Source organism: Pleurodeles waltl, chromosome 2_1 (assembly GCF_031143425.1).
Source record: "Pleurodeles waltl isolate 20211129_DDA chromosome 2_1, aPleWal1.hap1.20221129, whole genome shotgun sequence".
Taxonomy (NCBI): Eukaryota; Metazoa; Chordata; class Amphibia; order Caudata; family Salamandridae; genus Pleurodeles; species Pleurodeles waltl.
Genome location: NC_090438.1, coordinates 781,491,661 through 781,509,222, shown reverse-complemented (window position 1 = coordinate 781,509,222; position 17,562 = coordinate 781,491,661). Strand labels below are relative to the sequence as shown.

Sequence of the window (17,562 nt, the reverse complement as noted above, 5' to 3'; positions counted from 1 at the left end):
TGGAACAATGTTTTATCCTGCAGACATTCTTAGCTGAATTTCTTCACGGCGGTATCAGAAATTTGATGCTCAATTAGAATGAGGCAGAGTTAAATAAATTGACTTGCAGAGGATCACACAATTTGGTCAACAGGGGTGTTAAGACACATCTATTTGGAAGAATTTGTGAAAAACACATAAAACCAAACTAATTTGCCATATCCTGACTGCTAAGGAACCGAAACTCTGTGTACACAGTTAATAACTCTCTATGAGACCATTGGCTGAATGAAGAGAAACTTGATTACTCGAATGCATGAAAGCATAACTGATGATCAAATAAGAAATTATATAGTCTTTAGAGATGCCACTTCCCCAAATCTGATAAATAGAGTATGAGTGGGAACCATGCCTGGAGAGTGTTTGGATTGTTTTTATATTTTTATGTTAAACAATTTCTCTATGGATCTGGTATGTAATGATCTTTTGCATTTTTCAAATTCTCTAATGCTGAATAAATTATTGTTTAACTTTGATATTCAATTGTAAAATAAATATTTAATAGTTATTAGTGAATCTCTTGCCCTAATCCAATTAAAACAAATATAAAAAGAAAATGATTTAAAAATGAGATCAGTTTTGATGTAGAGAAGTCTGCACAGCGCGCAAGGTTCTACAACAGGATTGAGAACAGTCCTGAGATTGTGCTGGGCCTCTTGGATGAAGGGTTTGTACCTTCTAGGGTGAGAATATCCTGTTTATTTAGATTGGGACCCATTTTTTGGGGGCATATCAAATTAGCATTTTCTGGTGAATGTCTAAATCGTAAACTTCCTTGTGATGTAGAGTAACGGTGCTCACTTTTAGAAGTAGCTTGTTTTTTTTCGGAGCACATTGATTTGGAAAGACATCCTCCTGATCAAGCTTTCTACCAGTGGCCCAACAAAGTCTGCGTTTGTTACTAAATTGACTGGTGTCAGGACCTCACCAATAAACTAACCATACTAAATGTTTCTTTTTTATTTACTCTGTTTTTGATCCATTTGGGAAGAAGAAACTCCCCGTCATTCATCAGAAGATGTGAATGAGGTTTTCTGACATATTTACATAGTTGCCCTGACATCCACGGATGGTCCTCAGCTGGAGGATGATCTTCATGTCATCTGTGTACATTCCGAACAGAAGATGATGAAGGCCAATTAGTTAGGACAGGGGTTGTACATAGGTGTTGAAAAGTCTACTGCAATGGCATTCCGTAGGCTACCTTCCTGGTTGTTGAGATGGGAAAGTTGGTAAATATCTTTTGGGTGTGGTTAAAGATAAATGAGTGAATCCATTCCAAGACTATACCTGACATCCCAGCGCACATCCACACACAGCTCAGTAGCATTGCAAAATCAACCTTCTCTTATGCTGCTGAGAGCCCACAAAGATCAAGCCTTCTGATGATCCCTAATTAAGTGTTGACAGAAAGCCCTCTTCGGTACTCACTAGTGGCACCTCACGCTTAATCCAAAAGTGACAGCCAGGTAAAAGACTCAGTTTCTCTGTTTTTGTAACTGTTCTGCGGATTCCCCATCGGATTTTTCTAAGGTTTTAGATTGGTCTTTAATCTCAAATTTAAATTGACTGGAGTTGTTTTGCGGAAGGGGGTGTAATTAACATGTGTTTGAGAGGATAGGGTATGGAATCATGTCTGAGGAACATCTTTCGAAGCTCAGCCCAGACAAGGACTATGACTTTCTCTAAGTTGCTGTGAGGGATTATGATGGGATGGTAAATGCCTTGGGTTTACCTGCTATCCTCAAGATTTAGCCTATGTCCAGAAGCTAGTAAGTATGATAATGGTTTTATGCTGTTGGTAATCGGTGCTGTGAATCTGGTATATTGTATATGAGGAAGTTTTCACATGGCTGCTGAACAGCATCTCTGGATTTGGGTTGATGATCTTGCATTAGATCTTGCAATGCTTACTTGTTTGTTTAGGCATTTCACTGATGCAGGAGGAGGGTCTTGCGCCTTGTAATCACCCATGATTTCTTCTTGTGAAAACCATCCATTGAATCCTGTCTCGCTCATTCTGACTGACTCTTACCAAACCAGCAATCTTGCTTTCAGATCATTACCTTTTTGCTAGCTAGAACTCCCTGAAGCTGTTTGTTGGTGGCTGTGATCTTTGATTTTAGTTTCTTTATCTGGATTGTCAGCATTCGTCTGAGTGCAAATTGATATCCCTAATATTTCTGAACCATGCCTGAGTTTCCTCTGACAGCATTGACAACCTGCTTCATGTTCTTGTAGAACCTCTCATGACTCTATAATATGTTTATCTCCTGCAAAAAAACTGGTAGAACCCGATTAATTGGAAGGGAAACAAAGTGAATAGAGGTAGGATAAGGTTAATTTCCAAAAACAAAGACCGGGTTTCTTCACTCAACTTTCAGCCTACAGTAGTTCTGTCACTCCCCTGTGAAATGTAAACCGTGCCACCATAATGAATCCCTATACCTTTATGGGACACACTATGCAGCAAGACCTCTTATAAAGTAGCATGCACATGTATAGAAAATATTGCACACGGGCAGTAAGAAAGCTGATTGAGTTGCGCGCCCACAGCACTGCAGAGTTCCTAGTGACAATAGCAGTCCATATATTTGAATGTATTGATATGTGGACAGGAGTTTAAAGCCAATATTCATACTGTTATTGTAAACATACAATATAAATGTATAGCAAAGAAAAATTTAATCTAGAACACAATATACCATCTTTTCAATCATTTGGCAATTACTTTATTATTCATTAAGATTCTTAGTAACTTGTTTTCATGTAAGGTGAGATTTGGATCCATCCTGGGTATTCTCTGCTCACTTCATTTATTTATTTAGACGGTCTATAAAACACCACATGTGCCTTATAGCCACTAACACGAGAGAGGAGATGCTCACAACCATTTATGAATGCAAAGTTCCTTGATGCTGTTTTAGCTTTGCGAAGCTTGAACTTGCATCCTCATGCACCCTCTGGTGCTGAACAAGATTTGGTGCTTCGTACAATGTACATAAACACAAAAAACTACACCAAACTACAGTGTGAACCAAGCTAACATCACCATATAATATTCATCACCAGATGAGAGAACGGTTTCTATGCTTGAACATAACCAAATCTCCAATCCTAATGCTAGGGTGAGAGTCAGCCTCTACCATTCCTTCGTTCTGTTAGCCCCCAGCCTAGGTCCTGCACCGAGCATTTCTCATAAAGTCAATAATCTAGACTTAATTTTTTACACTGGCCCTTTATTCTTCCATGATACCAATGTTGTGCAAAGGGTGTCAACCTGCATCTCTCTATGTTCTGAAAATAAATCCCACTCCTACAAAGTGCTTAATGGATTGAGGTGTTGAGATGCCTGTTTATGGCACCTAAATTACTAAAATGGACCCACATGAGCCTATGAAAGAAAGTGTGTGTTTTCATATTTTTTTAATTTTAGTGTTTTGCTGGACTTCGCCAAACATATAATCTTTGCATAACTTGAGACAAGATGTCATCGATGGTGGCAAGGTACCAAATCATCAGTCATCGCTTGTCCACAACTACATTGACTTAATTATCTCATATCTGTCCAGCCATTACTTTATGGTTCTAGACCTCAAGCTGATCTGCTGTTCTTTCAGAAGTAGTGGCCTAGCAGCAGCTTTTCAGGGGCTAGACCATTCACCTGATTCTAGTGTTTATCAAAGTACCTTATATACAGCAGTATCATACATGAAAATAATGTTGTCCTTTCTAGTTTTGCATCCTAATATTCCATTCAATCTAAAAAAAGCCTTCTCTTTAATTCCATGAAAATTGACTTTGATATAAAACTTTAGATTGTTTCCTCTCTTTTTTCTTTCAAATGAACCTCCCCTTATAGCCATCCTCCACATTCCTCCTCTCTCTGAACAGAGCCTAATCTAAGCCACATGCATGTTCACCGTAATCCTAATTGGTGTATCTTTGCAAATTGCCAACACCCTATCTCAAAGATCACAACTTTTTCCTTAAAAGTCACACCCCTACAATCTAGCAGGAGCTAATCTCCTATAGCTCATAGATTAATATAACAAACCATTTGCATGAATTCACTTACCCTGCACCTCCAAAGATTGCACCTAAGTCCTATTAATTTAATCTTCATGCATGAAATGATTTCCTTAGGAGCACAACACTAATTCCAATAACCAACAATAAGCACCAAAAAACAACCCATACGTCTTGGGTTCTTGAGCAGTGTGCTTCCTGGCATAAAGCACTTCAGTGCCCTGTCAGGAGTAGTAAGAAATCTCTAATTGCTGTTACAACACAATACAATATATAATGCTCTTGCCCCACACTAATTATAATACTATAACACTCAGCTGTAAGGCACTTGATTGTGGTGTATAAAGACTGCAAAATAAGTCCCCTATGCTTGCTTGACACTCTCACATAAGACAAAACTGGGACTGTGCCAGTCCCCATCAACAAACAACCCATGAAAACTGATGAAGCATGGAATAACTATAGAGATCTGCCACATTCCGCTGGCCAATGGAGGATTTTAATTTAGTCCACCACTGCAGCTCCCACCAAGGTACATGCTATGACTACTTCCTGACATCCCACAATCACAGTCAGAATTGGGATGTTATCATCAAAGTTCACCCCAGCAGATATCTCTACTATGACTTCTTCCAACCTATTCCTGCTCAGGACCATAAACTTTAAATATAATATCTCAGAATGTACATCCCATTACAGTACCAACCTAACTGGACTACACACTTAAGGACTACTATTAAGGGACCTGCAGAACTGATCAAAACTGCCAGATTACTTAATGTCATAAACTGCATGATTCTCTTACACTTCTTCATCCATAACACTGCTAAGTGATGTGTCCCATAATTAAATTGCAACTATGTGATCATCACTGTAGCAAGGTGGCAGTATTATGCGTTATGCCTGGGGACTATTACTATGTAATACTAGAATGTTACCAAGAAGTGGACCTCGGGTTCACACCAGTAAACCTTAGCTCAGTCCTGGTAGGGTGAAAAAGAGCAGTCAGGCTACTTAGAGAAACATGTGTAAAGCATTTCACAACACGCACATGGACGGTAAGTAAATGACACAACTCGAAAGAAATCCGACATCAATTAAAAAAAAGAAAGCAGTTTTTAATCTTAATTTGGACACCAAAATTAACTTTTTATCCTACATACAACCAGAGTTGTGTTTTTTTAGAAGCGTTGAAAAATAGATGCACTTTTAGTTGTCACACAGTTCCATTGAAGTCAAAGGGGGGAAATCACATAGTGCAATCGCACACTTGTGGGGTTAATTCAGTGGAACCCACCTGGGGTTAAGGCTTGGCAGGTCCCTAGACCAAGACTGAACAGGCAGTACTTTGTTACCTTGCCCAGGTAGTCCAGGTGCACAGGTGCTGTGGCTGTTGTTTGTACTGATGGGATCCACGGGCACTGTCAAAATTGCAGCACTTGACACACACTTGGGGGTCGAACTACTCTCTAACCTTGGAGACTAGAGGCCTTTTGGGTTCAAGGACCTAGATTCCACAGCAGGATCTTTACTACCAGGGCTTCGGGTGCAGTGGTAGCCTTTCGGCTGTCAATCACGAGAGGGTCACGCCAAAGATGCTTTGACACTTCTCTCAAAGTCGCCTTTTTCAGGATACAGGGTCTCAGGAGTGGGGTTGTTGCTGATGTTGGTCACTTTACTGGGAGCTACTCTGGACTTGGTGATGTCCGAGATGGGGTTGGTTACTGGGCTGGTGACTGATGAGTCTTGGCAGCGGCAAAAGTAGTCTGTCATCACTTTGTTGGCTGGAGGTTGTCCAGGATGGAGTAGCAGCTCAAAACTTGGTGAGAACCCCACTATCTCTCCCGGGGTGCAGGACACTTACTCTATTTGGGCTCGTGCACAAGGGGCCCGATGGGTTGCAATTCTTGTGACCCAGCACAACAATTGTTCTGCAGGTTACAGGTAACTGGTACCAAGAGTCAGGGGAGTCTGCTTTACTTTCTGGCTTCCACTGGGCTCCCTCATGCTGGAAGCAATGAGTTTACACCACAGGCACATGTCAATCATGCAGTTCCAGTATATGGTCTACTCAGGGCATTTAAGTGTCCTCTCTTTGTACTGTGAGGGAGTTCCCAGTCCTGTTGTCAGTGATAGTGTCTTCTCTGTGCCACTTCTTGAATTCAAAGTCAGAACTGAGGTTCTGGTGCCAGGGGAGCCCCTTAAATCCTAGTTCAGGGGGTGTTAAGGGTGTGAGGGATGCAGCCAATAGGCTATTGGTCTCTACGGCTAGTCTGCCCCTTAAGTGACATCTTCCCGTGGGGATATGTCACTTTTCTACCCAGAGCCCACTATTTCTAAGGTTTGCCAACACAGCAGAACCTTTCCTCAGCTGTACAGACCTCCTAGCCCACCCTGTAGGGGTGGCTAACTTTTGGAGGTGTACACCTCCTACATAACTAATTTCCCTGCCTGCCAATCTGGACAGGACAGGAAGGGCTTTGTCCTTGAGAGAGATACAAAGATTAGCTATCAAGGGTGGTGAGAGGCTTTGAGGCCACTAGCCATCCGGGAGGGCGGAGGTGTGTCCTCCTTCCTACCCAGGTCCTTTGTCTCCATCTTGGGGGAAGTGTTAGCAGGACCAGTAGGAAGGCAGACTCGGGTCTTGGTGGCAAGTGGCTCAGAAGAGCCTGCTAAGTTAGGGAAAAGCTGGTATCTTGGTAGGCATCCTCTAAGGAGGCCACCAGGGTACACGCTTGTTAATCCTGGGCATAAGAATCCTGCTCAGGGTTAGAAAACACTGTGTTTGACACCAAACACTGGGGAACTTGGTTGGGGCATCAGGCTCCTGGGCTATAAGAGGCCTGCCTTACTGGAGACTGACCGGTGCTATGGCAGTGAATGGACTCTGCCTGCACTTGGTGTGGACAGAGTTGAACTCGAGCAGGCAGTCTGCTTGAGCAGGCTGACATGGCAGCTCTGCAGGTTTACCTTTACTCTGGTCAAACAGGGTGGCACAATCAGTACTGCAACCCTGCTGACCCCTTTACCAACTCTGCCCTGGTACCACTAGTACCATTTACTTGGGCCTTACAGGGGTGGTAAAGTCCTTGCCAATTGTGTTTGTGAAATCTCAGTACAATTCAAGGGAAAACGCACTGGGGTCTGGTTAGCAGGCCTCATTACACTTTCAGGTCAATAGCAACAGCATCCAGCAGCAAAAAGCGGGGGTGACCATCCAAAAAGGGGACTTCACAACACCCACGCAATCATGGAAACACTTGCTTATATAATGAAAACAAAGACAACACATTTTCAAACACACGCCCTACATGATGTAGCATACTACCCATGTAGGCAAGCACTACAGCACACCTAGATGTGGTAAGTACTATGTAAATGTTGCTATACAGTACAATACGTCAGTATCACTGTGCCTGAATGTGTGCTGGCTTTTTTCCACTACTACCTCTGTACCAAAGACACTGCACCTACACAAACTTCAAAATCAGGCTGCCAGGTTGTGTTTGAACCAAAAGAACCATAACCATGTGAAACCAATTCTGAAAGTACTTCATTGTTCCCACTAGAGTCCAAGATAAATTTCAACGTGCTTTGTATTGTTCATAAAGCTGACTGGAACAAAGACTCAGGATAGTTGCAAAGTTTGATTTGCATTACAGCCCCACCAAGAGCCTTCATGCAACTTCTTCTCAAAAATACAATGATCAAGGAATGGGAGTGTAGGGTCCCAGACCCTGGTACGTCCTGAACCTTAGCCTAAGAGAAATATCAAAATGATCTCCATTTCAGAAAGCCGTTCAGAACTGAACTGTTCAGATGCTCATGGAGCTGACAGTTTCCCTTTGGGTCGTCTATTAAAGAAGGCAGATAGGGGACTGACTCTCATCTGACTGAACTCATATTGCTTGTTTCTGTAACACTTCTGTTTTGTGGATCTGCTCCAAAGTGACTACAGGGTGATACACAGGGCTGTACAAATCAACTACATAAATTAATTAAAAACACCCTATAGTACGGTATTATAGCACCAAGAGAAACTTCAGCTTTTTATATCTACTATGTACAAACTTACTATTATTATCAACCAGTTTAGACATTTCATTAAATTGTGGCCCCTTTAATTATATGACATGTAATATGATGTATTTCAGTTGTGAATGTTAGTTTACTACGAGAAAGTATAGATTTACTATAACTAACTCCACATCTAGGTACTATGCAAATATGTACATATCTAGATATATACTTGCTGAGTTCAGAACAATAGGTCAGTACTTTCCCATATCTATTTATCTTCATGCTGTTTCGGTAGTAGATATTCTGGCTAAAATTATTTTATAGTACAATATTTTTGTGCTCAATAGTCGGTTATACAGATGTTATTTTGAAATGTGTTGCTAGCCCTGACCATGAGCCATGATCTGTAAGAGGATGACAGATCCCCTTGCAGGAGGGTGCAGTGAGTGACTGCACCAGCCTGCAAAGGGATGTCTGGGGGCATCCATGGGATTGCCTTTCCCACCTGTAGAGGGCTGCCATCAGGGTGCACACTGACAGTGTGCCACCTTTTAGATGGCACACTATGAGTGTGCTTCCTGACAGCTTCTTTTCCTTTGAGCCCACATCTAAAATATATGGTGCGGGTGCAGGGGCAAATGAGGGAACACCCTCTGGTGATACCGTTGGCCCTATACGTGTGCCAGCGCTATCAGTATTACAAAAGGGGCCGCACAAGTGTCTGCGGACCCTACTGTAATACCAAAAGGCCCCCGAGATGTGCAAATTGGGTGCACATGCCCGTTGCCCCCAAGGGGGCACTTCTGTGATATGGCCATTTCTGTGTAGGCCTGCCAATACTGGAAGCCTAAGCCCCTCCCACTTCTTCTGAAGTCAATTCAAGATTACTTCTTGTTTTATAAAGGGTAAGAAACGTCTTTTTACTTTAGTGTAATGATGAACTCTACTACAGCCTTTGCTATTCTTGCAGTTCAGTCTTTCAGCCCGAAGGAACCGTTGTAATGACAATTCATATGCTTTACAAAAGAGCAACTAATATATCATAACAAACTAGGGCTCTAAGAAATTGAAATTCAGTCAATAGAGTTCTGTATTTCCCAGGAGGCTAAATGTCCTGCAAAAAAATGTTCTAGCAGCAGAATTTTTCCTCTAAAATATTTTTCTTTTCCAAAACAGAATTTTTAAGCTTTTTTTCTGCATTTTTAAAAACCCTCAGGAACACTGTGAAGCTCACAAAATTATCAAAAACATTTGCAACATAGGTGTCTGAAATATTTAAATTAAATTGTAAATGTTTAAATATAAATATTTAAATCACATTCCAACATCCCAAAAGCTAGTCTCTAATATCCCGAGATCAACAAGATAAAGCAGCCTTTATCTTTGCCAGATACTAGTCAATCATATTTTATTTCAAGTTCCCCGTCCACCAATGAAGAGCAAGAAATACTAAGGACGGAAAGTGTGGTTTATGATAGACCTTCATATTCCACCTTAGCTTAGCAGCTCTGAAAGAAAGATGCTGTGTTTAATTTCATGCATCGAATTATAACATATAGGCCCATTTTTATACTTTTTTAGTGCCACATTTGCGCCACTTTTTAACGCAAAAGCGGCGCAAACTTACAAAACACAAACACAAACACAAAACACAATTGTATTTTGCAAGTTTGCGCCGCTTTTGCGTTAAAAAGCGGCGCAAATGCGGCGCTAAAAAAGTATAAATATGGGCCATAGTTTCTTCACCTCTTCACGATTTACCCCATGTTGTTGGTTTTCAGCTCCCGATCCCCTCCATCAGCTATGGATTTATATTTTTTAATATTTAATTGTTTCTTTTCATGATTGTGCTTATACTCACTATGCTGCAGAGATAGTTTCAGAATAAGTACATATAAGAAAAAGGTTCAAAATGCATGTAAATTTTCAGAATAGGCATAAAAAAGCATAGATGTCAAATACAGATCTTCGTCTTTGCAGCACACACGTTTTTAGGGCCGAGCCTGCGTTGCATGCGCTCGCGCATGCGTATTGCAGCGAGACGCTTTAGTGTTTAGAAAAGGGCTTGGAGCCCTGTCAACGTCACGTCAGTGTTTTTTATTGGTTCGTGGGCTTGCCTAATAAAATCTGCTTGCTTTCATTAGTCGAAGGCACGCATACGTCATGCCTTTTCCGGCGGCTAGCCCTCCTCGAGCGCAGTGACCAAGTACAGAAAACATGCGGGGCTCGCTGTTTTTCATCGGGCTCGTGGACTTCTTTTTCTCTAATTTACGAGCGCGATCTGGCTTGGCAGAAGTCGAGCGCTTTACATAGTTAATTTAACTTTTTCGGGTTATGTACATAAATGCACTTTTGCCCGATAGGTGAAAAGTCGGGTTAGGAGTTTACAACGCGATCAGCTCTAACATGAGCAAATGCAAGACCCCTTGCATTGCAAATGCTTTTTTGACACTGCCTTCGTGAGGATTTTTGAAGCCATGGGCAAGACATATTTAGAAGCCCACCCTATCCAGTTTTACTGCCGATTCTCGGATAATTGAAGCCCGCCTGATGCCAAACTAACTCTCAGAAACGGGAATCACACAAACACCTCTGAAATATGTTTTTCCAGGGCCCCATTTAAATTACATTTTCTCTAGTATTTATATGAAGTAAGTAGAATGACAATTGAAAAGTGCCATTTAACGAGGTATTGATAGAGCTCAAGAGAAGGGTTTGGTTTGACATAAGAACTCCCTTAATTCCCTACATAGGCAGTTTGAAATATGCAATACTGGTAGGGAGAACATTTATAATGTGGTATTGAAGGTTTGTAGTACCAATAATGTGTCATGAGCAGGGTCAAAGGACATTCTTGCATCAATTGAGAACTCGTAGAGCAACCAACTAGTTCAATTAATTGGTGATAATTACACTCAGCGCCTGCATCACACATCCATGCAGCATCCCATGCTGACTGTCCGGAATAATGGCTCCATCTCATGGAAACTACAATTATGAATGTTGGTGCTTCAACTTAGCATCTTAGTCAATGCCCCATGCTGGTGCACAGGGTAAGCACCCCCTTCTTACTTGGACCATCATTGCCGGTATCGCCCAATGACTGTCAGTAAGCATTCCCACTCACTCCTGTTTGATGGTGCCTCCCACTTGAATAATGCTTAGTATTTGTAAGGAATTTCAGTTTAAGCTACAGTAACAAACAAGATAATCATTTAATTCATATTGCACACAGGCCTCGAGAAATCTACTCACAACTCCCTATGGCGAGTTACATTTTACCAGGGTGAGTTATTTTTAGGGCCTGCTGGCCTGTTCTGGTGAAACAATTAAGAACAGGTGTTCTGTTCACTCCAAACGTGAATGAGCATTAACAATACCTTAAAATCTTGTTTTTATCTTGTCACAGTTGCTGTGGTTCAAAGGCAAAGGTTAAATGTCAGCTTACATCTTGTACAGTTTGCTGCTTATTTTATCCTGGAAGTTGGTGTTTACTTTTCTTTCTCTCACTTCAGAGTTAGAGAATTTTCTAAAGTGAACAGGCTGACAATTGTGCTGTACAAAAAAAGTGTGAAATGGGAGGATGTAGGATGCCTGGGTTTATTTTCTAGCACTCGACACTTACTTAGTTTCTAAATGAACTATATAATATTTCCACAGTTGTGAAAGCACGTTTCTAATAGGATCAAAACACATCTGAACACTTTACTTAGTGATGTGCAAATGATGAATTTGTTTGCTAAAACACAATTTCGACACATTATTGTTTTTACACTGTAGGTTTTATCTGTATAACTGCACATTAATGTGAAAGTCTGCAGCTATTTCAATGGAGAAAGTGATGCCTGTAAATGACTGTGTGCTGCCACATCATGTTTTAGTTATATAATTATTAAAATTGAGATTTTTTAAACTTGAACTGAAAAACATTCCTGCCCCCAACCTAATGACAATGCAAGTAGTGAAGTAAGAGACAAGTCAGGAAGCCTGTGTACCCTACGTGTAGGCTAGATTATGATTAGATAGTCTATTTAAGTCTATTATCTTGAGCAAAATATTTCTTCTGTACAGCAGAAATGCAGAACTCACATATTTGAAGGTGCCCTCATATGTGATGATGAAGGAAAAGGATCACACAATTTGAGACAAGTTTACTGTTCAAGCGAAATATAGTTAGGTCAATTCGATTAATCGAGTCGCTAGACCTGCAGGTCTCGTAACATTTTAATGATTTTTCAAGGACGGTTATGTGTAACATTTGACATGTATTTCGCTTTCAATAATGCAGTTAGTAGTGGGGAACTAAATACCTATCCCTTCTGCTGCAATGCAGGAACTGCTTCTCTCTTGACTTTCCTGACTCCCTTATAGTCAAGTCCAAGAGAAAGTCTAAAACGGATAGCTGATTTAGTTGCCAAAATATTCACATCTTTGCTGTGCTGTGAAGCTTCAACTGGCTTCAGGTAGAGGCCCACAGGATCCATTTGTTATACTTTTTCTATTGCTTGTCACAGTTTCCGTTGCATTACCCTTTCTTTACTAATTATCACCCCAGACACCACATTACTAATTATCACCCCAGACACTCTGTGAGACCTGCTGCTCATACCAGTGTACCCAAGATAACTTCTGTGCATCAGGTCCAAAAAGGCAGCACATAGTTTTCCTAACTACCAGGTTCACTCGGATACTACCAGATGCAACCAGAGCAATTCCCGGCTAATAACCTTCCGCCTTCCTCTTGTTACATCTTGAAGAAAGGATCCTGATGCTTTGCTCTTGGAATGAGTGAGCAATGCAAACATTACTTATTCAAATCCATAGTTCTGGCATTGTACCAAATTTGCAAATCTTCTCTTGGAAATTTAAGAAGCAGGTAAAAAGCGGTAATTGGGACAACAACAATAATTACAACAAAGATGACATTCATGAAAGTGAAGTATTGTATTTAGACTCCTGGAGAGGCAATAAAATGGCATAGTCCCCACCCTTGGCTATGAAGGAGAAAGATCTCTATCAGTCGTTACTACTTTGTGTTGTTTATAAAACATTTGTATCCATTTTTTCTTATTTTCAGGGTAAAAATGTCAACTCTGAGAAAAATGTTGTTCGCACCCCAAGAGATGGATCAGCCTTATCCAAAGGCACCCTGGACAGTGGAGTTGGGTTTGAGGATGAGCCAATACCGGGAAGTGTGCCAGAAACAGTAGTAGAGAGATTACCATCTCCTCGAGACAGACAAAATGGACTCCTCACAGGTAAAATGAAAAGAATGTTGAATTCCTCTGTTGCAAAATATGAAATTATCAATCGTGGTGGTTCTACGCAATCATTTTCCTGCTGGAGGTGATGTTCCACTTCATTACACTCCAGCGTTCACTTAATTCCACAAGAGTGATCATGCCTTCTCCACGTCTGCAAAGGTGTACACCCCTCGCAGCAGGTATTTCAAATTGTTAAGTAATGTTATCATCCACACCTACATTATGATGCATATTTTCAGTACATCCTCCTAACATCCTGAGGACAGTTCATGGTGTCACCAAAAAAACTAGTACCCACCCTCCAAACAGTGTTTTACTACACTACGCACGATTCTTTCTGTCAACAGACAGCATGGGTGATCTGTCCTACACAACGTTAATCCTTCAGAGTACTCTTGCACTACTCAGAAAAGGACTCCACCAAGTGGGGGAGACACACAGATTGAAGAAACTCACTTCAACTCACCTTCCTGTAACATTCAGAATAAAAGACAAAACCTCATGTTTCTCAAGCTTGTTACCACCAGTAACTGTAACCGAAATTCACTGCTAAAAATATTGAGAATCCTCAAAATTAAACATCATACTTTACAGGCAAAACTACCAAAATGTGGTGCACATGCAGATTGCTTTTTAGTCCTAGTTCTGATTGATCAGGGATACATTGAACACTCTAAACTGTGCTAGCCTGACTCCTCCACCACATACTGCACTACCCCCTTATATTTTACCACCTTCACATGATCTAAGGACATCGATTTTCCTGCCTAAAATCCTTCTGTGAAGGGCATGCCATTCAACTGAAGCTCATCAAGGACATCCTCATCCATCTCTCGTCCATGATCTTGCTAAAATTAACCCTTTTTCCAAACGAACTGTCCCAGACTGACCCAAGAACGCATGGAATTGTCTGCTCATTAAATCCCCTCATTTATTTCTATTGGCATAGTCAACTCCACGTCATTGTACAATATAACCTTCCTCTCTAAAAACCTGTTGAATATACGTGCTACCCAACGGAAACCCCATTTGAATTCACACTACCTTTTCTACCCATCCCTGTCCCGATCCCAAACAAAATCAGAAAGACTGACTGCAAACAAGTTACATGCATCAGTACTTTCTCTATAATCCTTCACTTCAAAAAAGTACCTGCTCTCGACACCCGAGGGCCACCTGTGTTTCCAGACATCCATGCTTCTAATACCAGAGGCTTGGATGCTATTGTGTTCCAAGGCTTTCTCCACAAGTTATCCTCACGAAGCACCCACGTAAACAGCTGTTCCTAGTGGTCTTTTCTATCACTTGCCCTCTCCAGTGAAGGTCTTAGCCTCAGCCCACTGCCCAAGACCCCCATTAAAAGTTGGGTGAAGGGCAATTCCTCTGAGAAATTCTACTTCACACAATAATTTGGCCGATTTTCTACACCTATATTTCCCACTCATGGGAACACAGGACCAATATTTATGACCGGAAAATCTGGATGGAACAACTGTATTGAGAAAGGACTGAAATGCAACACCATCCCAGTCCCAATCCCTCTTGATCCTCTGACAAATCCACCTTGCAGGGCAACATTCTCCCCTTCCCCGTTACTCCCCACCCCCCCAGAAGCCCACCCCATACTTCCCTTCTAGCACATATTTACTATCTGCTCATCATAGAAAGTACTAAATGTGTATGAGAAAACTCAAAGAATCTGTGAATTGCATGCAAAATATCCCCTATTTCATGGGGTTTCACTCCGAATAGGAGGAATCCGATGCATAAGTACCAGATGGTAATGGAAGTTTCACCACCTGGAATTTCTGCACATATTTTCTCCTCACTTATATTCAGGGACGGAGTAGTATTTATGTCCAACTCCCCGTGTGCGTAAATAACAGCTACAAACTTGAGTAATTAGCATCATGACTTTCTTGAGACACATTTCTCAATTGATAGAACATTCTTTTAAAGTTTGATAGCTGCAGGACGTGCGCCAAGAATTAGCAGATATCCTATCTACCCTAGCTAGACATATGTTTGCTAGGGAGGATATCCCACCCTCCCTATTTAGAATGCACACCAATCTGCCACTTTTTGGCACGTTCCCGTGTCACGCATCTGCCAAACTTCAAGTACCCACCAGAGTGTGGAATCAGCACCTCTAGATAAATAAGTTACCCATGCACTTTCTAGACAAAGCAGACTTGGCATACATATTCCGGGCCTGTTCTCTAAGAGTATAGGGTGCTGCTGCTGCAGCATCCTGACAAGTTTACCCAAGTCACTGATCTGCTAAGTTCAAGTCCTGCACAACATGACTGACAGTTTAGCTGTAAGATTCTGGAAATGACAACACATAACCACCATCCGGAATAGCACATCATTCAAGACACTTACGGGCCAATTCACAAAGGTAAACTTAGATTTCAGTTTAAGTTTACTACTTTTGGGTGCTCACAAAGGTAAAGTTACGAGTAGTAACTTTACAAGAGCAGAGTTTCCACACCCAGGTTGGGGTAACCCACTTGGGGAAGAGCCTCCTCCCTGGGTGCGGATACATGGAAATAACGCATCTGCCACTCAAGAAAATGGCATGCCAACCAATAAACAGATTCCAGGATTTACCCTTTGAACCCAGGATCTAACCCCTGACTTTGTCCCCAGCAAACTATCACCTGAGCACCTATAGAACCTTAACGCCCTGGTTTGCTTCACTTTATATGTTAACTATACACTTACAGAACACAGAAAGTGCAAATCTGCTGATCAATCCAGCTTTCAATCAAGGAATAACCCTTCTGGGACCCCATTAATCTCAAGGCCTTTTGAAATCTGAAGGATATCAAAGTCTAAGGGCCACCTCACAATATTCTGCAGTAGGGGAGGGCATCATCTTGTCTTACGCCACTAATCAGTGGCATTACGTAAATAGATGTCCCTTGTGTAGAACGTGAAGAGGGGCATCCGATAGTCCCATATCTCATTAATATTAATAGGATTTAGACTAAATGTGGGTTCCCTGAAGGGTGGGGGCCACCTGCGCTGCAGGGCTTCAGCGGCCTGCGTTACACCCCTAAAACTGAAGTAATGTGTGCGCTGTAGCAGCAAGTTGTTCACTTATTTATTATGATGGACAAGTTACTTTTCCAAGTGACATTTAATGTAATGACTGCATAACATAATTCAGTACACATCAATGTGCCACTGAGATGCCATGAAAAGTGAATGAGCTGATCTTTGGATAAGAACAAAAACATGCTCACAAATCACTTACTATATAGTTCGTACCTATTGAAGATTTTTGTAATTAGTAATAATTCACCACACTGAAACAGAAGCAGGCTGAATTAAACAGACATGACTTTTAATCATCAATGATGAATATAGTTTGCGAGAACACAAGTTAATATCTTTTTAATTTTTCAACTCCAAATTTGATAGCTCAGTGATTCGAAGCAAAATGTCCAGGAAGATACATGGAAAATTTATTTCAGAAGAAAAACGACAAACACATGTCCTGACTAGGCCTGGGTGGAGTTCCGCTACACAGAGCTCTGCGAAGTGCCCCAAAAACTCTGCCGCGCTGCGTGGAGTTCCGCAAGCGGTGGGGTGCGTTAGGTCATGCTATTTGCGCTGATTTTTAGCTCCAGGTGTTTGTCCCGTGCTGAAAAATCAGTGTGAACAGCTCCCTGGGCAGCACAAGAGGAAGCTGCTTCTTTTCTGCTGCTCGAGATTATTTTCTTCTCGAGCGGCGCTACCTCAATGTGAACGGAAGGTTTTTCAATGCGCGTGGTTGCAACCATGCTGCAACCACTCGCGTTGAGAAATCTCGCCAGGAGGTGGTCCTGAGTAAGATTTTCCTTGCTCGCGCTCGCCAACTCACCTTTGATGAGCACAAGCGAGGAAAAAACTCTGCTCCGCTCCACAACGCGGAGTTTTTGGGAACTCCACGCTCTACGCAGAGTGCGGAGTGGGAAAACCTTCACAAACTCAGTGAGCGGAGCGGAGTTCACCACCTATCCCTAGTCCTGACCGTACTAGATGTACTCATGAAGGCCTATTAACCAGTCTGACCTTAGCTGCCTTTTGCCATTCCTAGCCGTGGCAGTTTCTGCAGTGTATAGTTTTGCTGTGGTCGACTTCATACGTGTATAGCACTTTGATCATTCACCAACAGAGTTTTCAAATATGGTACGTCGTATTAAATTAGAGTGAGTTGGCA

General features: G+C 41.6%; 1 protein-coding gene across 1 annotated transcript in view; it reads left to right on the top strand.

Annotated features, from left to right (window-relative positions):
• Positions 1-17,562, top strand: part of STMND1 (stathmin domain containing 1) — a 73,688-nt gene that overhangs the window by 9,532 nt on the left and 46,594 nt on the right. The window contains exon 2 of the mRNA XM_069218451.1: positions 13,166-13,346. Coding sequence (XP_069074552.1) covers positions 13,166-13,346 — 181 coding nt within the window. The remainder of the gene's footprint in view (positions 1-13,165; positions 13,347-17,562) is intronic.